Source organism: Osmerus eperlanus, chromosome 13 (assembly GCF_963692335.1).
Source record: "Osmerus eperlanus chromosome 13, fOsmEpe2.1, whole genome shotgun sequence".
NCBI classification, from domain to species: domain Eukaryota; kingdom Metazoa; phylum Chordata; class Actinopteri; order Osmeriformes; family Osmeridae; genus Osmerus; species Osmerus eperlanus.
Window position 1 is genome coordinate 10674200 of NC_085030.1, and position 22821 is coordinate 10697020.

General features: G+C 46.4%; 1 protein-coding gene across 1 annotated transcript in view; it reads right to left on the bottom strand.

Moving 5' to 3' along the window:
• Window positions 1-22821, bottom strand: part of spock1 (SPARC (osteonectin), cwcv and kazal like domains proteoglycan 1) — a 92992-nt gene that overhangs the window by 5705 nt on the left and 64466 nt on the right. The window contains exons 5-7 of the mRNA XM_062475912.1: window positions 17711-17825; window positions 14713-14845; window positions 11562-11685 (exon numbers count right to left, since the gene is read on the bottom strand). Of these exons, the coding sequence (XP_062331896.1) occupies window positions 11562-11685; window positions 14713-14845; window positions 17711-17825 (372 nt within the window). The remainder of the gene's footprint in view (window positions 1-11561; window positions 11686-14712; window positions 14846-17710; window positions 17826-22821) is intronic.

Genomic DNA, 22821 nt, shown 5'->3' on the forward strand with positions numbered 1-22821 from the left:
CACACACACACACACACACACACGTGCACACACACACACACACACACACACGCACACACGTGCACACAAACATATACAAACACACAAAAGTGAAAACACAAACACAAAGGGAAAGATTTAAGGTCACCAATGTGTTTCAATTGGTCATCAATAGAGATCATCCCCTCTCATCCTCGTGTCTACTCTCCCTTCTCTGTAATCCCTCTTTCCTTTACGCCGATATAGAGTGTTTAAACACACAGTACCCAAGAAGCGAACTTGTGTTGCTAGTTGCTAGTTGTCATAGGAACACAAGCTGACAAACTGTTCCTCTGTAAGCTCTGGAGTGCATGTGAGCAAGTGTGTATGAGTGTGTGTATGAGTGTGTGTGTATACTTCAGTGATATAATCTCTACTTTGATCAACAGACAAAAAGATAAGCAAATAAAGATGAAAGCAGTGTGTGAGAGAGAGAGAGAGAGAGAGAGAGAGAGAGAGAGAGAGAGAGAGAGAGCAGCGTCTTCTAAACTGAGACAGAGTAAAGCAAGTGGAAGAGCATGGGAGTTAAACAGAGAGAAAGAGACTATGGCCTGATAGAGCAGAACACTTCACACTTGAGAAGGAGAGAAAGGGAGACATGGAGGGAGAGAAGGGGAGGATGGAAAGATAGAGGAGGAGGGAGACAGCAGGAGTGTGATGATGAATGGAAGCAACACATTCAGCCTGTTATAGCCTCATCAAAGATGACATCTCACAGGTAGCCAGGAGAGACAATGCCACAGACTGCTCTAGCCCTCTGACACACACACACACACACACACACACACACATACACACACATACACATCCTTGGTAGACAGGCTTACACTTGACACAGACAAACATGCTCAAATCCATTTCAACCATTGAAATCCATTGCTGACCAGATTGACTAATGGCAAGGTCAAAGGGCAATAATCCAGACTAGCTGTGTGTCTGTGTGTGTCTATGTGTGTGGGCTTTAAGTTACACTGGAAGCACCCTATCGCTAAACACTAAAGACTGTTTATCAAGCTAGCATGCTACAGTAGAAACATATTAAAGAATTAATGGCACAACACAAGGATCCTAACCAGACAGTTTTGGAATTCATTGAGACCTTTGGCACATTCAAACATATTGAAAAGCGGCACCCCAAACACCGACCCCCCCCCCCACACGCCCCCCCCCACCCAGCCATGTCACCTTTAGAAAAATGTTTCCCCATCGGCTAAACTCAATCATTCCTAGACCTGTTTTCCTTGCTATAGTACTGAGAAAGTGACAAAACACACACACACACAAGCACCCCCACACACACCTCCTCTGCCGGTAGATGGGGTTGGCTCAGTGTAATAGGAAGTCTTTATCTAAAATTGAAGCTGTGGATTTCAGTGGTAAGGTTGTTTTTTTCTTGTAGACCTGCATGAGTAACAGTCAGATTGAGGAAGGAAAAACAAGATAGAGGATGTAATTCTATCTATTCACTGCACCTCTACAGGAACGAGTAACAATATCTGTATGTGTGTGTGTCAGAGCTAAACCAGAGATTGTCAATCGTTTTGTGTGTGTATGTGTGTATTTGCGAACTTTGTGCTAAGCCAAAGAGCGATATCTGTTCTGTGGGAGTGTGTATGTGTGTGTGTTTGAACTCTATGTTAAGTCAGAGAGTGATACTGGTGTGTGTGTGTGAGATACATTTTGCAGAGAAAGATATCAGGTGTGTGTGTGCTCCTTTGTACTACTGTATACAGTATATACATATATATATATATATATATATATATATATATATATAACTATATATATATATATATACTATATATATATATATATATATATATATATATATATATATATATAACACAGAAATGGTTTCCCCATATTTGTGTGTGTGTGTTTTTATGTTTACGTGTGAGATGAAGAGATCTACCTCCAGGCTGCGTGCTGAAGTGTCCTTGTGACATGGAATCCCAAGTTGCTCCCAATAGGCAATTTAAAGTCTCTGGCAGCTCTGCCATGCAAGTATGTGTACACCTGCAGCTGTATAAGTGTGAGTGGGTGAATGAGAGGCTAAAACTTTGAGTGCCGCTAAGGTAGCAAAGCGCTCTATAAATGCAGTCCATTTACCTTGCAGTCCATTTCCACACTCAAACATGTCACACACCCTCAAACATGTCACACACACACAAACCAAAACACTCAAGTCTCTACTGTACAAAGAGTTACAATTGCTTAGATAATTCCTCAAACCCACTCTCTCTCACACACACACACACAGATCATGGAGGCAATTCCAAAATTGCCAGGGATACCTGACAGCATTGGCATGGGATTCCATTAAACCCGCCCCCTCAGCGACAGAAGAGAGGGGCGGACAAATGACATCTATCTAGGACAGAGAGGAATGGAGAAGGGAGATGGTTTTTCCACTGTCATCATATGGTGTGTGTGTGTGTGTGTGTGAGTGAGTGGGTGAGACAAAGAAGGAAAGAGACTGTGTGTGTCTGTGACACAATGTCTACGTGCGCGCGTATCGGTTGGAGTGTGCGTGTGTTTATGTGCATGTCTGTAACAGTGTGTGTATGTGTGTGAATGAGAGATAATGTGACCCTCTCGGCAGGACCAGTCAGATAACATTCCGGAGCATTCTTTATCTCAGCCTGACCAGCAAAGACTCCAAGACAGCATCCCCTTAGCAAAAACACCATCTATCTAATCTGTACCCCGGCAGAAATACCATCTATACTGGCCCTGAAGTACCATCTGGCACCTGGCAACCACAGGGTCTATCTCTCTCTCTCTCTCTCTCTCTCTCTCTCTCTCTCTCTCTCTCTCTCTCTCTCTCTCTCTCTCTCTCTCTCTCTCTCTCTCTCTCTCTCTCTCTCTCTCTAATTGAAGGGGCTTTATTGACATGAATGATTAAAATGAACCATGTTGTCAAAGCAGTCCACAGTGAAGAGACAAAACATATGAAAACATCAAAAGTCAGAGGAGTCAGTGGTCACTAGACTTAAGTAATAAACTTAAGTAACAAAAATAGGAACCAAATCGTGTTTATTTTTGTAGACTTGGGTTGCAAAAATCAATTCAGCTGGAACTACACTGAAGAGACATGGCTGCTTTAGGATCATCTGTTATCACACCCATTGGAAATAGACTAGCTCTGTCCACCCCGAAACGCTCAACCAGATTACATACACAAACTTTCTCTCTCTCTCTCTCTCCCACACACACACACACACTTTCTTATCTCATGTACTCCCGCTCTCTCTCTTTCTACCCTTCTCTGTCTCTTTTTCTCATCCCATCCCTCTTTCAGTCTCTTCTTCTCTCCTGTGTGAGGTTTTAATCTGCTCCTTCTGTTGCCATGGCAGCCACCTGTGCGATGTCCTCCCCTCCCCGCCATCCTCCTTTTCCACAGGAAAACAAATAAATCACAGGTGGGGGAGAAGAAGGGCAAAGATAAACAAATGAAGAGAAAGACAAACCTGATCCAGAGCCCAGCCCCTAACTCCAGAGAGTCAACAGAATGACTATAGAGGTAACACAGGCTCATGTGACCATGATTGTGTGTGTGATGGAAAAAGAGCAGGGGAATGCATACATAGAGAGATAAGAAGAAGAAGAGACATAATGTGTGTGTATGCATTTGTGTGTGGGTGTGTATGTGTGTGTGCGCGCTTGAGAGTGATGATTTAAAGGGGCTGTACGGGACCATGGGTTATCAGGACGTCCTCCGTGCAGGCGGCCATAACAGAGGAACTGTCATCATCTAAATAAGTGATGGGCTGGGGAACAGAGTAGAGAAGGGAGGGAGGGAGGGAAAGGGGGGGGAGGAGAAGAAGGAAAAAAAGTGGAGGAGGGGGTGGTACAGAGATGGGGGAGAGGAGAAGAGGAAATAAGTTCTAGATTGGGAGGAGAGAGAGAGGGAAACAAGGGGGCAGAGAGGGAGGAGGAGAGGGAAGAGAGGGAGGAGGAGGGAAGGATGAGGAAATTTGTCTATCTGTCTGTCTGCCTGTGTCTGCAACACACTCACGTACTCACACACCTTGGTTTCTTTCATGTCTCCAAATACAGATTGATGAGGAGCAGCAGCGCCAAACACAGAATAAAAAATAAAACCATCTCATTACTGGATGTGAAGAAACACTTGGGAAGAAAAGATGCACCAAGACGGCTTATTACTCCAGCTTGGAGTCTTCTGTGCCCTCTCTCTGTCTAGTGTGTATGTGTGTGAGAATGTGTGTGTTCATCTTCATTAACTCCACAACCATTTAGTGAAATGAGTGTGTGTGAGAGAGAGACAAAGTTGCTCTTCACACTGCGAGGACATAGAAGGAGCCCTTGGACTAATGGACAGGCTTTCTCAGAGTGATTAGCACTGCCACATTAGCACAGAGTTTAATGGTATTTGTTTGTTGGAACTGTGTCAGTTTGTGTGTGTGCGTGCCTGCGTGTGTCTTAATGTCTTGAGGTAGGGGTAATGGAGTTTCATTGATTAATGCTTCACATTTAAATCCCAAAACCTTAAATTGGGCGCATGCATTCGAACAGTCTTTCTGTCTCCCCACAAGCACACTGCCTAATCTCAAGACCAGGGCTATTTCCCCCTTTTGACTCTTGGCCCTCTGGTCCAATCAGGCTCATTAGAATGAGGAACTCCTTCAGCGTCTCAGCTTGTACATAAATGAGACACACGTGTGAAGGTGACTCAGCGAAGGCTCAAAACGTTCTGAACGCCTGGCTAGCTCCTGACTTATTCATAAACGTCATTTTTGACTGTGTCTCTTCGGAGAAAGAAGGACCCAGCCAGGTCGGAGGGAAGGATGGAAAACGCTGGCACTAACCTTGAGACGACAGGCTGTGATCTCACTCAACATGAGAAGGAGGGATGGGGGAGGGGAGGAGGGGACACGTGAAGTGGGGCTTCAAGTAGGTGGAGACAGATTCAGAAAGGAAAGAAAGAGGTATATTTTGTTCCTTTTTCTTTCCTCTGAGTCGTCCAGACTGCAAAGCTGCATCGTTGCCCCAGAGAAAACAGAAGCATGAAGAAGACCTGTCTGTCTGCATGGCCATACTCGTTTAAGACATCCTTTAGGAATGATGTCTATTGGTTCCGGCATATTCCATCGTCAAACCGGTCTATTTAGAATGGCTGAACAAAACTATGGAACCACTCCAGTACAGAGTGATTATCTGAGTAAGTATTGAACAAATAGTTTGGGTGTCAAAAACAGTGACAGGTTACAGAAACCTCTAAGTGACTCAACTAGGCAGAAATGACGCCCCCAGAGAGGAGAGAAGACAGGCTGACAGATGTACTTTATTCAGTCTCACGGAACAATTCCTGTATGCTGGAATATGAACTGTGTGCTGTAATTAGCAGGCAGGTGAGTCTTTTTGTTTTAAGTCTTTCTGAGACTGAGAGATGGGGCTGTGATATTTGTAACACACATTCCAAAATAGGCAGGCACGCATGGACGCACACACACGCACACACACCTCAGAGCTGACAGCAGAGCTGAGATTAGTAACAGAGTCAGGGGGGGGGGATGGGGGGACTGGGGGTATAATTACCCAGTTCTCTAATTTGACTGCATCAGTATTGATGCAGTTGTACCATGGAGACGGTCGTCACGGCGCCCCCAGGCCGAGGGTAACCTGACGGGAATGAGTGGTGACAGCAGTCGCCAGTGCCGCTGCAACGCCAGACTCCACTCTGGCGGCGTTCCATAGGGCTCCTCTGTGTGTCTGTGTGTGTGTGTGTCAGCTGTAACTACAACTCCCCTTATAAAACATCTATTGGAGAACCGGACACACTATTCAGTTGCCCGGAATTGTTCACCATGACAACCACATTCATTTAACAGCTGTTCTGTAATTTCTATCCCGAAGAGCTGATGCCCAATATAGCAACATGTTTTGAAGGAGTCGGAGTGTGTTGAAGCTATGTTGGAACCAGATGGTGCTGTGAACCTTCGGTGCTCTGCTGAGAAAGTTTGATCTGCCCTTCCTCTGCCTTGTCCTTCCTCATCCTCTCCTCCCTTCACCCCCGCCTCCCTGCCTCCTCCACCTCTTCATCCAATTTGACCTTTGCCTTCACTCTTCTTTTTTGTCCCTGAGGAGTATATGTGTGTGTGTGTGTTGTGAGTGAATATTTGGGTGTTGGGTGGTCCATGTGTGTGTATTGATATGCCGACTGTCTGTGTGTCTGGTATGAGTGTCGGCTTAAATATGTGTGTGTGTGTGTGCATGTGCGTGTATGTGTGTGATGACAGGCTTAGCTCCCCTTCACTAAAGAGGGTTAAGTCACACACGTTCACGCACAATTCCATGATGGGAGGGGGGGGGGAGAGAGAGGGGGGGGAGAAGAGGAGAGAGAGAACAAAGACAACCTGCCGACGTGTTCCGTTGTCGAGCAGTGTGGGCGCTGGGGCCAGGACAAATTTAATTCAGCCAGGGGATTTAGCCCATTCACCGGCCACTGATGCGCCCGCTTTGTAAGAAGCCTATCTCTCACACTAGCGCTACGCTAATCATCTAGCCGAGGGTACAGAAAACCCATTCACCTCTGCTAGCAATGGCTTAGCATTGCTAATTAACTCTACACATTAAGACACCCGAGGAAAAGAAAATGACTTTGACCAAAGAGTTCCTCTTTGTAAGAATGCTGAAAAGAAGGCACAACTCATAGAAGGATTTACAGAAAGCAGAGGCACGCACATTGTAATTACAGCGCCAGCTCGACTATTTAGCTAAATCCTTCACTTCAGCATAGAACAAACAAATGGCTAATTTTGATAGTAGGCAGGAGACAGAAAACACAGTTAGCTAGGAGCATTATAAAACATCCCAATTAAGAAAGACATAAAACACACGGACGCACACACCTACCATGCATCATTAGTAGCCTATTAAACATGCACATTGATGCAGGGCATTTAAAAAAAAAAATGTTAAGTGCAAAACTATAAGTGTAGCAGATAATCAAGGATTAGACTGTAACAGTGCCCAGTTCATCTCTTTCTCTCTGAGCCTCCCTAGGTCTGTCAGTCTTGCTCTGCCAGCCCTGCCTGGAGGCCAGGTGCCAGGCACAGGTGTGCCCACACCCTCTGATACCCTCAGGCCTAAAGGTCAGCGAGGGGTTAAACTCCAGCTGGGCCTTCCCAGCATGCACCTCTGTCCCCATATGGCCCCGGAGTTCTGGACTAACCCCGCGCCCAGAAAGGAGGGGTAGGGAAAAATACTGGGATGGAACATGAAAGAGAGAGAGAAAGAGAGAGGAGAGAGAAAAGGAGAGAGGATAGAAAGAAAGAGAGGGAGAGGGAGAGAGTGAGAGAAAGAGAGAGGGAGGGATAAAGAAGGGCAGAGAGAAGAGAAAAAAAACTGAAATTGTGAGAGAGAAAGAAAGAAAGAGAGACAGAGATAAACTCCCATGTTTGCAGTCTCCCAAATGATGGATTGCCAGGGAGGCAGGTGACAGCCCGTCAGTGGAAGAGTGAGAGATAGAGAAAGGGGAGAGAAATTAGAGATTCGACTCAAACACCACACACACCACAGACACGCGCATGGGTGGGTGTGAGCTGGAGACACCCAGACTTCACTGTATTTGACAGGCTGCACTCTGCCTTGTCAGAGAGAGAGGGAGAGAAAGAGAGAGATAGAAGGAGAGAGAGAGGGGTGGAGATAGAAGGCCGGGCCTCTTAGAACCATCACTCTGTACAGTCCTTATTTACCTAGCTATCACTCAGACTAGAGAGAGGAGCAGAGGAAGGGGAAGACATGTGATAGGGAAGGAGGGAGGGGATGGAGAGGAGTGAAGAGAGAGACATGTTTAGAGGCAGAGGTAGAGAGTGGGGACATTTAAATAGAGAAATGAAGGGAAGTCAAAAAGGGTGATAGTAAGAGTGGAGAGAAGGGGTGAAGGGGGAGACACAACCTGCACTCCTTATTTGACCATCCATCATAAGTATTTGCTAGTGCAATTTAAGGAGGGAGGGATGGAAGGAGAGGGCGTGGGGGCTAGGGACGAAAATGTATACAGTGACAGAATGAGCAATAACAGGGACTTGCTATGGAAACGGAGAAAAAGAGATGGAGAGAGATGAGACATAGAGGGAGACTTTCCGCTGAGCTTAGCCGCTTCTCTCAAACTCCCCTGTCCTATCCTCGAGTCAACTCCTGACACACACTTGCCTCGGGAACTGGATGAGACATTTGCATTTACACACACACACACACACACACACGCGCGCACACACACACACACAAACACACACACACACACACAACCCATGCTACCCTTGGGACACACACTCATCCTCAGAAAACATCACATACAAAATGAGAGAGTAAAGTAAGGAGATGGAGCAGAAGATCAAAAATTCAGGGTCATTTCAGTATGTTATACGGTCTACAGCAAGATGAACAAACCCAGAACAGGCAAAAACAAGAACTGAATTATTTTTTTTGCTCTTACTCTTTCTCCACCAACCCCTCTTCCCCTCTCTCTCTCTCTCTCTCTCTCTCTCTCTCTCTCTCTCTCTCTCTCTCTCTCTCTCTCTCTCTGTCTCTCTCTCTCTCTCTCTCCTTCTCCCTCCCTCCCACTCTCCCCCCCCCCCCCCCCCCCAGTTTCTCTCACAGACAGACAGACTCACACTGGGACTATCAGCATGCCGAAACACACAACCAGGCGTTCTGTAGAAAGGAGATGATTAATTAGTTAGCCAGCAGTCAAGTCGGAAGAAAGGCTTGTCTATCACGGTATCACTCTGAGCCCCCCGCCCTCCCCCCCCACACACACCTCAGTCAATGTTCTGACTAAAGAGAGAGGGGGGGGGGGGGTAGGGAGAGGGGGGTGTAGGACTAGAGATAACAAGAGGGCGCTAATTAATTAGCACCCATTTTCCTTTTGTACTGCTGAGTCTCAATTGTGCCCGACGAACTCCTGGCCCCCCGTTAGCTAAACCCTAATCATGCACAGGAAGGAGCATGGAGCTGGGGGAATGGACGTGTTCTCTGCCGTGTGTGTGAGTGTGGCATTTGTCTATGTGTGTGCAAGAGAGAGAAAGACACTGATTGAAAGAGTGTGGATGTGTGTGTGGATGGGTGTGTGGACGTGTGTGTGGACGTGTGTGAGGACGTGTGTGTGGACGTGTGTGTGGACGTGTGTGAGGACGTGTGTTGACGTGTGTGAGGACGTGTGTGAGGACGTGTGTGTGGACGTGTGTGAGGACGTGTGTGAGGACGTGTGTGTGGATGTGTGTGTGGATGTGTGTGAGGACGTGTGTGAGGACGTGTGTGAGGACGTGTGTGTGGACGTGTGTGTGGACGTGTGTGTGGTGTAGAGAAAGACAACGTGGAGGTGTGTGCAGTGATGGGAAGTTAGGAGGGCTTGTGTGTATGTGTGCATGGATAAGTTTGTGTTGTACACGTGCGTGTCTTTATATATACTTGGGTAGACAGTGTGTGTGTGTGTGTTTGTGTATGTGAGAGAGACAGAGATAGAGAGATAGACAGACAGAGATAGAGACAGAGAGAGCATGTCCAGTCATGGATTTTTCTCATTTAGCCCTGACGTAAAGGTTTTTGGTGGCACTGTGCCAAAACATCTGATCAGAGAGAACGAGAGAGAAAAAGAAAAGAAAAAAGACGAGAAAGAGCTGTGTCGTCTATGAAAAACAGAAAGCCTCCTGTCAAGACACAGCATCCATATTCATAGCCTCATCATTGATGCATCCCTCACTGGTCCTCCCGCAGTAAGAAGAAAACAGAGAGAGAGAAAGAAAAAGGGAGGGAGACAGAGAGGGATGCAGGATGAGTGAGACAGAGAGAGAGGCAAGAGAGGGAGAGACAGAAAGAGAGCGAGAGAGAGAGAGACACAGACAGAGCGAGAGGGAGAGGGAGAGAAAAAGAGAGGGAGAGAGAGAGTGAGAAAGAGAGAGAGGGAGGAGGGGAAGGAGAAATAACAGTCCCGCTGTATAGACCCTAACCCTAACGGTACACTGTATACATACAACAGAAGACGTAGAACAAACATTATTATCATCTGCTCGTCAACAAAAGACACTACTCCGCCTTATCCACTCCCCCCCCCCCCTTTCTCTCTCATGACATGACTCTCAATACATGACTGTACTTGTTAAACTTCTAGGTCATCGTAAAGATACATGTACTTATGTATCTCTCACACACATTCACAAACACACTCACACACAACGACACCCTGCCCCTATTCATCCCTCATCACACGTCTCCAACTGGATGAGGAAACCTTTTTCTGCTGTTTTTCTCCAAATTGCATTTCTCCTTTTGAATCCCTCCATCCATCTCCTGAAATCCTATTTTCATGACAAACAATAAGACACACACAGTCACTCCATCACTGCCCCCCCCCCCCCCCCCCGATAACTCCTCTGTCAGACGCAGCCTGGAAGACAGAGAGTGACGGAAGACTGTGGGATGCCACTAACTCCTAAAAACCACGAGAGGTTAAGAGTGTTTGTGCGTGTCTGTGTGTGTTTGTGTTTAGTGGGAAGGACAGTAGGTAAGAGTGTGTGTAGCATACACATCATCCACACAGTAAGAGTGTGTGTAGCATACACATCATCCACACAGTAAGAGTGTGTGTAGCATACACATCATCCACACAGTAAGAGTGTGTGTAGCATACACATCATCCACACAGTAAGAGTGTGTGTAGCATACACATCATCCACACAGTAAGAGTGTGTGTAGCATACACATCATCCACACAGTAAGAGTGTCACTATCTCTGCAGATTACAATCCCTTGCACGCACACACCAGCAATCACTTTCCAATTACAAGATCTTGTCTGAGCTGTATTTGGCATGGGCTGCTTCTCTTGACAGGTTATAAATCAATTTACACTGAAGATATTGAGGGCCATTTTTAGTAATCAAAATGTTTTTTATCTCAGAAACACAACTTTTATCTACATCTTTTACATTTTCATTACATTTCATATTTTCTTTGTTTAGCAGATGCTTATGACAGGCCAATATACAAGTAAAGAGACCAACAGTAAAGTAGAAGGAATAGTATTAACTTAAAGTATCTTGTGATCTAGTTGAAATACATTTTAAATCCTTTCAAATGCTTATGTGTCATTGATTTATCTTCTCTGGCTTAAATGGGGCCGACGGTATAGTCCCACTCCCACCTGTTACTCCAGGCAAAGAGCATTTACTATTTGAATACAGGTCAATTGATTCTTTAACTAGATGTACCCACATCCACAGGAGAGACACTGGGAGCACACTGTGTGACACCAGGCTATGGGTGAGAAGCATTTGTAGCATTGAACAAAACACAGACAACTGCCAGCCAGCAGGCTCTGCCTTGAAGCCAGGACCTCACTTATTCAATCTAGATGTAACACACATGACATCCTGCTAGGTTGGTAGAGAACTGTGTGTGTGTGTGTGTGTGTGTATGTGTGAATGTATGTGCGTGTTTGTATCTGAATGACAAACCACAGACAGTAGCTACAGAGTAATTTTCAGCTAGTTAAGCTAGCGTTAAGCTAGCATTACTCACCAGTCTTGTCGATTTTTTCACTGTGTGATTTCACCGCTTCCTGGCCAGGAAGACATGGACATGGGCCCTCACACTTGGGAGAAATGCCCTTTTCTGACGTACACGCCTGGAACTCCAGCTTACACTATGGAAACAGACAGAGAGATTTGAGGATAATGTTGTATTAATGTAGAAGCTATTCCAAGGGGTGCATGCCTGGAACTTCAAAAAACACAACATAAACATACATTTGGGGGTAATGTCGTATTTTCATATGACAGGTATGCATGCCTGCAACCCAAGGGTAAGGTAGTATTTGTTTGAATAACATGCAGAAGTGCACTCAAACTACAAAAGACACACTGTTGCGGTTAATGTAGCATTTGTTTCCCTAACGTACCAGCAAAGATCTCTGGCTTGCTACAAAACAGATAAGCCTAGGAATGATGGGAAATGAAGTCTTTCACAAAATATGTCCTGGCCATGTATCTCCCAACTCTTTATCTCCAAACAACAGCATATACAAAACAACAATTACAACCACAATGTTGCTACAACAATAGCCTGAAAGCATGAAACCAACCCTCCTGCCTGCAATAACCAAGCTCAATGAAAGCAAAAATAAATAAATAATAAAAATAGTCAAGTCACCCAAAAAAATCCAATCACAAACTACCTCCCAGCGAAATAATGAGGCTTCAGATGGATAATGTAAATTCTGCCTGGGAGGATCTGGAAGTGTCGCTCCTGCTAACACACAGTGTGCGCACACAGACACACACACACCCCTCCAGTCTCAGCTTTCCTGCTAACACACACAGTGTGCACACGCAGACACACACACCCCTACGGTCTCAGCTCTCCCGCTGACACTTCCAATTTCACACCTTTTAATTTAAATCCATCACTTCCTCCATGACAGTTTGTAGATAGCGGCACTAATGTCGCCTAATGAAATTTGTTGACAAAGGTACGGTGGGGCCCCGGTCTACACATATTGAATTACCTGTCTGTTGAAGGATCTGCGTGTGTGCGGGTCATTTGTGTGTCATGCACATGTGTGTGTGTGTGTGTGTGTGGGGGGGGGGGGGGGGGAGATACACCCCTGCTGGTGCAATTAACTGTCGCTAATGTCAAAGAAATGTGGTTGACTTTTAAGAAGACCCAAGAATCTTTAGGAAAACATCTGCCACTATCTGCACCATTGTGATGTGTGTTTTAATGAGACGCATGCCTTGGAAGGTACCTAGCGAATTAGAGAAGAGACAGTCAGAAAATGCTGTGAAAAAACACCAACGTGGAGAAAAGGGGAGAGAAACAAATAATGAGAATAAAGAGAAAGTCAGATTGAGAAAGACAGAGAGAGAGGGAGAGAGAGAGAGAGAGAGAGAGAGAGAGAGAGAGAGAGAGAGAGAGAGAGAGAGAGAGAGAGAGAGAGAGAGAGAGAGAGAGAGGGAAGAGAGAGAATGTGTGTATGTGTGTGTTTGCGCGGGCGGCGGATGAGAGTAAAGCAGGACTACATATTCAGAGCGCAGCGGGCTTCCAAGAGTTTCCAGAGAGAGAGAGGGATGAGCAGACAGAACAGTGGAGGAGGAGAGGTGAGACGGAGGAGAAGAGGAACGACTTAAGGGAGAGGAGGAGAACCGTAATGGAGCTTCACCCAACAGCCAAACATCTCTCCAGAGATGAGAGATTTGAAATGTGTGCATTTGTGAACTTGTGTACGCTGTGGAATGTGTAAACATATAATACCAGGGGTCATATTAGTCACTCCTAAATATGTGTGTGTGTGTGTGAGGTGAAAGATCACACAAAGCAATTTCATATATTTGGAACCAGATTCCTTTTACAGCTAGTTGAGCTTAAAAACACTCCAAGCTTTCACATGGATCTTCGGGGCAGGAGGGGGGGGGGGGGAGGGGTGTGTGTGTGTGTGTGTGTGTGTGTGTGTGTGTGTGTGTGTGTGTGTGTGTGTGTGTGTGTGAGAATGAGAAAGGGGGAATAGAGGGAACGTGTGTGTGTGTAAGTGAGTGCATGTATGTGAAATTGAGAAAAGGGGAGAGAGAGTGTGTACATAAAGTGTATGAGTGTTAATGTGAGTGTCTCAGTGTGTGTGTGTGATGGGTGTGTGTGTGCGCAGGAGGGTTAACAACCAACTCCCCCATCAAGATGGGGACTGATTGTTGATCCCTGTGTGGCTCTGTGGCTCAACTTCCTGCTCAGCGAAAACCCAGATTAGTTTGTGTGTGTGTGTGTTGCGGGAGGCATTTGGCTATTAAAGGTCTCAGATTCCCTAGTTCTTTTATCACCGTAAAGGTGACAGGTGGGGGAGTGGGAGGAGAGATAATTGGAGAGGTGATAGAGAGAGGGAAAGTGAACGAAACAGAGAAGAGAAAAGGAGGGAGAAGAGGGAGAGGGGGTTACCTTTTTCTCACTCTCTCTCGCGCTAAACGAGGGAGCCCAGAATCAAATCGCAGTGGCGGACATAGTTCATTCATGAGGCCATCCATCATGGCTGACGCAGTCATTTACGAAACGCCGTCATCCCCAAGCAACCAACAGGGGTGTGTATGTGTGTGTATTGAGGCCATTTATATGTATTCATGGAACAGTGTGTGTGTGTGTGTATGTGTGGGTGGGTGGGCAAGGAGAGGAGGATGAGAGGAGGAGTGGTGATGAAGGGTGGCAGAGGGTGAAGGGAGATTTTCCAACCGAGAGATCACTGTGGTGACAGTCAAGTGTGATATTTGACCCTGTTTTCAGTTTATGATGGCGGTGAGGAGGAGAGAGAAAGAAAGAAAGAAAGGAAGAAGACAATTGGGGGAAGGGGGGGGGGGGTAGGCAGCTTGTTATTACCAGATACAATAGTTCAACTGAAACAACATGGAGCTGGAAACATGATTATGGTGATTACGAGAGCATGCTCCTCACAGGAGTAGAGAGCAAGAGAGGGAGGAGAGAGACCGATAAGAGGAGAAGGTGAAAGAGAGGGGAGGTTTGAAAGCAGTGAAAAGAGAGAAAGAGTAGCGAAAGAGCACAGTAGAAAGATGAGACAGGAGGAAGCTGCTATGATATCGGAACCAAAGACAAAGAAGAGAGGGGGGCAGAAGAAACCGGAAGCCATAGACACAGAGAGAGTGGTTCAGAGAGAGAGGAGGTGTGGACGTCTCACCTTGGAGGAGTAGGTGTGGCCATCAGAGCCACACACTGGGCTGGGGTGGATGACAGGGCACGGCCTACATGTCCCATGAGCCCCTGCTGCAACCAAGTGTTTGTGGGCCACACTTCCTTTACGGGGCTTCACACTGAATAAAGACAAAGAGAGAGAGAAAGAGGGAGAGAGACGAGGAGAGAGACAGACAAAGAAGTAGAGCAAGAGACAGAACGAAAAAAAGAGAAAAGAGAAGACAAGTGGAAGGAACGATTAGACTGAGAAAGACAAATGATGTCACAACATAACCATTTTTCAGAACTCTTTGTAGGTTTGACAACCAGCATTGACAACTCCTTTCTCTGTTATATTCTGATACTATCATTTTTGTCAGAGCCCTTTTGTTCAGGAATCCAGACGTGTGGAAAAAGCTCACAAATAATACAATTAGAGCAAATCATTGAAACTTCTCCAGTCTGAGAAAAAGAGAGCGACAAAGAGAGACAAAGAGAGAGGTAGAGAGAGAGAGGTAGAGAGAGAGAGAGAGAGAGAGAGAGAGAGAGAGAGAGAGGGAGCGACAGCAGAGGAAGTGTGTATACGTACGTAGCATCAGGGTCAGAGAGAAAGAACAGGACAGAAATCTGTCTGTCGTTGCTTTTCTATAATGAGCATAATCACATCTGATTAAATCTGCCTGCAAAGTGCTGCCTCACTCTGTCCCTTTCTCCCCACTCGTTCTCCATCTATCAGCCACAAGGCAATGACATCTAGGTACGGACAAAAAATAGAACTGACAAAAAATGTATAATCTTTCGAGACATTTACCTCACTCGCCAAGAAACCTCCCTGTGAAGAGACGAGTAATTATGAGGAGGATGAGGCAGTAAAATGTGCAGGTCGATTATAGATGAGCATCTATTCAATTCTTCTTCTGTCTCTTCTTCTCTTTTAACTCTCCCCTTCTAGTATTTCCCTGCAATCTTTTTTGCAGCTACTTTGGCAAAGTGGTGGGAATATGTGTATGAGTGTGTGTGTGTGCTGAGGGAGTTGTGTGTGTATGTATTCAAACTTGTGTCTCCCATAGTTGGTAACTCGATATCCCACAACTTGTTTAAAACACAAGAGAAAATAGAAAGAATTTATGAGGGTTCCAGTATGTGGAAAAATGAATGTGTGTGTGTGCATGTGTGGTTGTGTGTAAGTGCGGGAGTGTTTGTGAGTGGGAACAGGGGAGGGCTCACAGACCACCTGGGGAGAACATGCTGTGGTTCTCTCCCTCACAGGGCTGGGGGAGAGACAGCGAGGGAGAATGCGAGAGAGAGAGAAATAGGGAGAGAGAGGGAGAGAGAGAGAGAGAGAGAGAGAGAGAGAGAGAGAGAGAGAGAGAGAGAGAGAGAGAGAGAGAGAGAGAGAGAGAGAGAGAGAGAGAGAGAGAGAGAGAGAGAGAGGAAGGAAGGGAGGGAGGGAGGGAGGGAGGGAAAGGAGTGGTGGGAGGAAGATGATTGAGTAAGAGATCAGAATGGTAGAATATGAACTTGTTTGTCTATGCGTAGAGTGTGTGGGTGTGGCGTGCATGCATGTTGGTGTGGGAGTGGGTGGTGAGGTCAAAAGTAAAATAGCAGCACTCCCTCCTCTCTCCCTCTCTCTCTCCCACCTCTTTAGTCTGAAGTGGTCTCTGTCCAGTTATGTATCCATCACCATGGGAGCGCTCTTGATTTCAATGGCCTCCTGGAGATTGTGTCTACCCTGGCACTGTGTGTGTGTGTGTGTCTCCCTATCCCACTGTGTGTGTGTGTGTGTGTCTCCCTATCCCACTGTGTGTGTGTGTGTGTGTGTCTCCCTCTCACCACCTCTTCCTCTCCCAGCAGGTATCTTGCTTAAACCCTGGTTCTCTTCATTAAGGTCTACAGTTTGACAAGTCTCACACACTTACACACACACCCACACAGCTGGATGGTGTTACAGTTAAATTAACACTAAGTGATTTTGACAAAGCCCACCAGGTAGATTAACCCATTCTTCTCAGACAATGTCAAACCTAACAACCCCTATGCCTCAAGAAGTATCATGTTATACTGAGCCATAAAAGGGGTGCCCTGGACTTTTATTTGACAAAACAAAGGTGTGTGACTGTTCTATTTGATTCTATCCTGCCATTGCTCCGGTGCTGGCTTAACTTCTCCAGTTACGTTTACACATCCGTGAGGCGGCCGTAATTATGACTAAGTAGCAATTACTACCACTCAACGGCCGTTGCATAATTAATATTTGTATTAAACTGAAGAGGAGCAGGCCCAGAGGGGACGCCTGCACCCTCCTCTTCCTCTCTGGACCTTCTCTCCACTTTCATCCTTTCCTTTTCTCCCTCGCCCACTCATCCATCTGCTACTCCCTCGTCTTCACCCCCTCCTCTCCTTTCTTTTTCTCACCTCGCATTGCCCTTTTTTCCCTTCCCCTCTCTTCTCCTCCCTCTCTTCTCTCTCAGAGAGCAGCGAGACCAGCGTGGAGGCTTTTCCACCAATCAGAGGCTTGTAGCCAGGTCATGGTTGGAGAGGTTGAAGAGCAACAGGAGGGAGGATGGACAGTAGGAGGCTGATTTGGATACACACATGCCCATACACACAGTTACAGACACACACACACAGTCACAGGCTGTGAGGGTGGCATCCAAACTTAGTCCTGAGTTAGGGAACACAACATTTCCGGATTTTTGGGATGAACAAACGCCTCCCGCCCTCTCTACAAAACAGCTATTGTCTTCTTTGCCTGTCCAGAAGGTTGCTCCTGTCATCTGCTTTTCTCCAGCAGGGTGTGTGACTGTGTGTGTATGTTACTGCAAGAAAGAGAGTGTGTATGCATGTGTGTGTGTGTTGGAAAGGGAGAATATACATGTGTGTATTTGCCTACTCATATCTGTATCTCTTACCTGTTTGTGTGTGTGTGTGTGTGTGCATGTGTGTGTGCATGTGTGTGTGTGCACGCGTACGTGTGTACATGCATGCACATCTGTATGTCTTACCTGTGTGTTGGCTGATTGTGGTTGGTGCAGATGGCGGTCTGGTAGTCATGGCTGACACAAACTTTGTGAGTGGGGCAACGCACCTTCACACAAGGATCCTTGGTGGCGTCCAGGCCTATGGGGAGAGAGAGGAGACACATGGATTTAAGAAGCACACACAAAAACTCCAGGATGCACCAAATTGACATCAGTTCATCCCAGAACTAAATGCCACTGACAGTCCATGACTGTCCATCCAACCTCTACTCATACAACACAACTGTCATCGACGTGAGAATGTTACTGCATGTGGAGGAAAGATGACTAGAAGTAGAAGAAGTTGAAATGAAGAGAGGTAAAAAAGGAGGTATAAATAGGAGCAGATAAAGAGAGTGTTTTCAAAGTGTGTGTGTTTGTGTGCGCATGTGTGTGTGACTAACGGAGTGACTTTCCACCCCGACACACTGACTCTCAGAACGCCCTACTGTCGGCTTCCACATCAATCTCCACGGCAACATAATCGCCGAGGCAGTGAGTCACAGGTGGACAGCGTCCAAGGTGACGGAGATCAAAGCCAGGGGATCATTCCGAGCGTCCTGTCATTTCACGCTACGCTGAAGACGCAAATACACCCACAGAGGACAGAGGAAGAGGAGAAAGATGGGAAGAGAGAGGAGAGAGACAGATAGAGAGAGAGGTTGGTGGAAAGCAAAATGGAGAGAGGGACATGAAACAGGAGGGAAAGAAGGACCATGAACAAAGAGAGACAAAGAGACAAAGAGAGAGATGGTAGAGGACGATGAGAGAGAGAGAGAGAGAGAGAGAGAGAGAGAGAGAGAGAGAGAGAGAGAGAGAGAGAGAGAGAGAGAGAGAGAGAGAGAGAGAGAGAGAGAGAGAGAGAGAGAGAGAGAGACTGATAGACAGTAGAGGAGGGTAAGAGAGAAGAGAGAGAGAGACTGATAGACAGTAGAGGAGGGTAAGAGAGAAGAGAGAAAGAGAACCTCCTAGAAAGCCCAGGAAGAGGCGGCCATGCAGTCATCTTCAATCAGCTCTACGGCTTCCTTCTATGTGCTTGAGGGAGACAGATAACACAATATAATCAAACAGCCTGTAAGTGTTCTGTCCAGCAGCAGCAGCAGCCTGCCAGCCTGGATCAGATGTGTGTGATGCAGCAGAAGATGGTTTGGACAGTCCATCAAAATCGCTACCAATGACCACAGAAACCCAGGCGACAACAAACTCAGAGATCAAAGGGAAACCGAAACAAATGTGGGCTTGAGCTTGTCTTGGTACTCATCTTCACCAGATGCTCCAAGATAGGGAGGAAAGACACCCACTCTCTGAAACCCAAAATAACTTCAAAGGCTACAACTAAATGACTCAAGGCCGATGTTCGGCTTAGCCCTTAGAAAACGTAGTTAGCACGGCTGCTACCTTCACAACAGTGAGTGGATGGGTCTTAGCTAGACAGGCTAATGGCGCATGTGTGCGTGTCTGTGTGTTTGTGCTTGCAGCAGTGTCCGGCGTGCCACACGTGACGTGAACACGACAGATCCTTGTAGGATCTTTGACGTGGAGAACACACGCTAAGCACACAGACAAACACCGCTTAGACACGCTGACGTCACTGGGAAATGTGTAGCTTTAGACACACACACACACACACAAACAATACCAGAGTTTGAAATCATAAGGATATATATATCTTCCTCTTCAACCTCCTCTATCTTCTTTCTATCACACACCCACACACACACACACACACACACATTTGCCCGTTGGAGGACGTGGCGTGCAAGGCGTGGCGTCTATCAGCGTTGGCAGAAACTCATCCGATTCCTCCCTCGCTCTGAAAATGAGTTTCTCGCCGTGAGGAAAATGAGAGATGGCTGGGGGGCCGGCGCGGTTGGAGGGGATCTGGTTAACAAAGAGGGTCGGAGGACCACTGAGGACAAACACAGGAGATCTCCGTCTGTGTGTTCTCAGCCAAATTAGGCAGGTAGACATTCTGGACATTTAAATGGATGGGAGGAGAGGGGGTGGAGGGGATCCGAAAGGAAAGGGAAAAAAAAGGAAAGGAAAAGGATGAAGGGGAAAGGGGAGGAGAAGATGACAGGAAGTGGAAAGAGGAGAGGAGAGTGAAATAGATAATAAAGGAGAGGATGTGAGAGAAGAGGGCAGGGGAGAGGAGGGCAGAGGCGAGGAGATTAAAGGAGAGGAGAGAAAAGAGGAGAGCTCTTATCTGTCTATCCCAGGCTTGAGTGAGCAGCACTGGCCGTTTAAGCAACCAATCAATTCTAATGCAGGAGCACTGCATCTGCAAGCTATCGTTCCCTCTCCCTTTCTCTCTTGCACACACTCACAAACACACTCCCTCTCTCACTCTTCAATTCACCGTTTGTCAGTCACTCTCCCTCCCATTCTACCACATTCCCCCTTTCACTGTAGCAAACCCCTTCTCATTTATCTTAGTGTTTTACCCCGACACCAACTCTCTCTTGCTTTCTCTCTTTTCTCCTGTTCTCTCGTTCACAGACACGTGATGCACGCCACACGGCCAGACCGACGCCACAACTTCACTTACCAGGCTCCGTCAGGCTCGCTGTTACCGTGGCGACGCTACGGGTCAAAGGAAATAGCTGTGGGAGCTAGGTCATCAGATGAACGAAATAAAAGACAGATGCTAAATAAACGGATGAAGAGAGAGTAGTTGTGACATGAGACTAATCATTACAAACTGCACTGTAGAGGTGGGATGGGGTGCTGCTTAGCTGGCGAGTGACAGAAAGGGGGGGGGAGGAGAGAGAGGGAGGGAGGTGAGAGAGGGTGAGAGAGGGAAGGAGAGAGCTAGGGGGCCAGGGTCAGGGAAAGAGAGGGAGAGGAGGGGGGTACGAGACTGTGTGTGTGTTTGAAACGTATCCCACAGTGTGCTATCAAAAACGCAGGTTGACGTGCGAGCGACAGCTGTCGAGACACAGACACAGCGCCAGAGCTCGTCTCTCCTCACACACACACACCAACGTGTTCAGTACACACACATCCTGAGCTCATCTCTCCTCACACACACACACACCAACGTGTTCGGTACACACACATCCTATACACACACACACACCAACGTGTTCGGTACACACACATCCTATACACACACACACACCAACGTGTTCAGTACACACACATCCTATACACACACACCAACGTGTTCAGTACACACACATCCTATACACACACACCAACGTGTTCAGTACACATACACACAACTTACCAAGCACATGCATCCCCAAACACACCAACCCCAGTGTTTGCATGTGAGGTTGATAGCTTGATTGTCACTCCCTGGGGTGCAGTAGCAGTGTCTGGGCACAGATGGCATCAAGTTGACATGGGCACTTAAGAGAGGGCACCAGTACTGGGAGGAGGGTAAGAGTGGCAATATGAAGTGTGCAAGGCCTCTCTCAGTATCCAGTGTGTTTTTTTTTGTTTGTCCTCTTTTAGCTAGAACATCGCTACTCATCTGACAGACAACTTAATTGCTAACCCCAGTCACCTTGACACTCTGGTGAGACATCAGAGGTAAGGGGCTGTGTGGGACATACACACACACACACACTGGTGAACACACACACTGGTGAACACACACACTGGTGAACACACACACACACACACACTGGTGAACACACACACACACACACACTGGTGAACACACACACCCACTAAAGTAGAGTAGTAGACACACCGACTGTGGAGTACAGCAGCCCATTACATTTTCATTCCTTAAATAAGAATGCACTTTTTGTTTGCTCTTATTCACACCACACACAAACACACACAACTTCACACGACCACAAATACACACAACCATTAACGCACCCATAAACACAAAGGTCAAGGTAATCATTAAAGCTTGGCACATCCTGATTATAAATCGACTGCAAAACTGAGAGCAAATTTTATGCCACAGTTGTTAATCACACCCTATTTCTTCCCAGTGTGTGTCTGTGTGTGTGTATCTGTGGGTTTTGTCCATAATCTCAGAAAACTATTTGCTATATAAGGCCTTCACTGAGTAAATTTCACAAAGGAATGGGCAATCTGTCATTTTAAGATCAAATACCACACACAAACACATGCACTGCTGTACAAAAACAGGGTTTCTTTACTGTTTTAACTATTTCTGTCTGTACTAATAGTACATATTTCTAGTCGTCTTTCGAAAGTCTTAAACTTATCTCGAGTTCTACCATTTCTACATACATTGCCCCAACATGTAATGATTCACATACAGACTCGCCTCCGGTGTGACATAGGTGTTTTCAGACCCCCTTACAATCCAGTTCTCAGAACCATTTGAACATGGATAATGTAATGACTTGAGGTTCATGTATTGATTCAGGTATTGATTGGCCTGAGCCATCCACCTCCACGAAACCCTCTGGGACTGTAGCCTACCCACATGGTAGCCATGGAGACGTGAGGAGGCAGAGGTGCTGGCTAGTGAGCAAAGATGGAGGTTTGCTTCTCTGTTCTCCCACGGCAACCCACTGCTGTTACAGAAGGAGGAGCAACTCTATAATTGTCTGTGAAGTTTACCTTGAGTGTGTAGGTTTAGGTGTGTGTGTGTGTGTGTGTGTGTGTACGGTAGGTGAGTATGTGTGTGTTTAGACAAGTATGTCGGCAGGTGTGTGTATGTTTCTGTGTATGGGTGTAGGTGTGTAGGTCGATATTTGTGTGTGTTTTTAATGATATCCTACTCCAAGAGACAATTGGAGTAGCTTATCTGTCATATTTCATTTCTATCACATTCGAAAACATAAGAGTATTACATCAACTTGCATAAACTCTGACACAAGAAGATCTATATTGTTATGGTATGTCTGTGTGTCTGTATGTGAATGTGTAGAAGAGTTATTAGTACAGTCAATGCACCTTGCAGTGTCAGAGTTGATTTCATTATTTCACATTGGGGTTAATAATGCAGATATCTCTGAGGGATGATGTTCTCTAAAGCAGAACTTAATTCTCCTCCTCTCTCCTCTTCTCCACTACTTTATCCTCCCTCCCGTCCTCCTGCCTTCTCTCCTCACACCCTCCCTCCCTCCCCTCCGCCAGTCACCCTCTCCTCTCACCTCCTC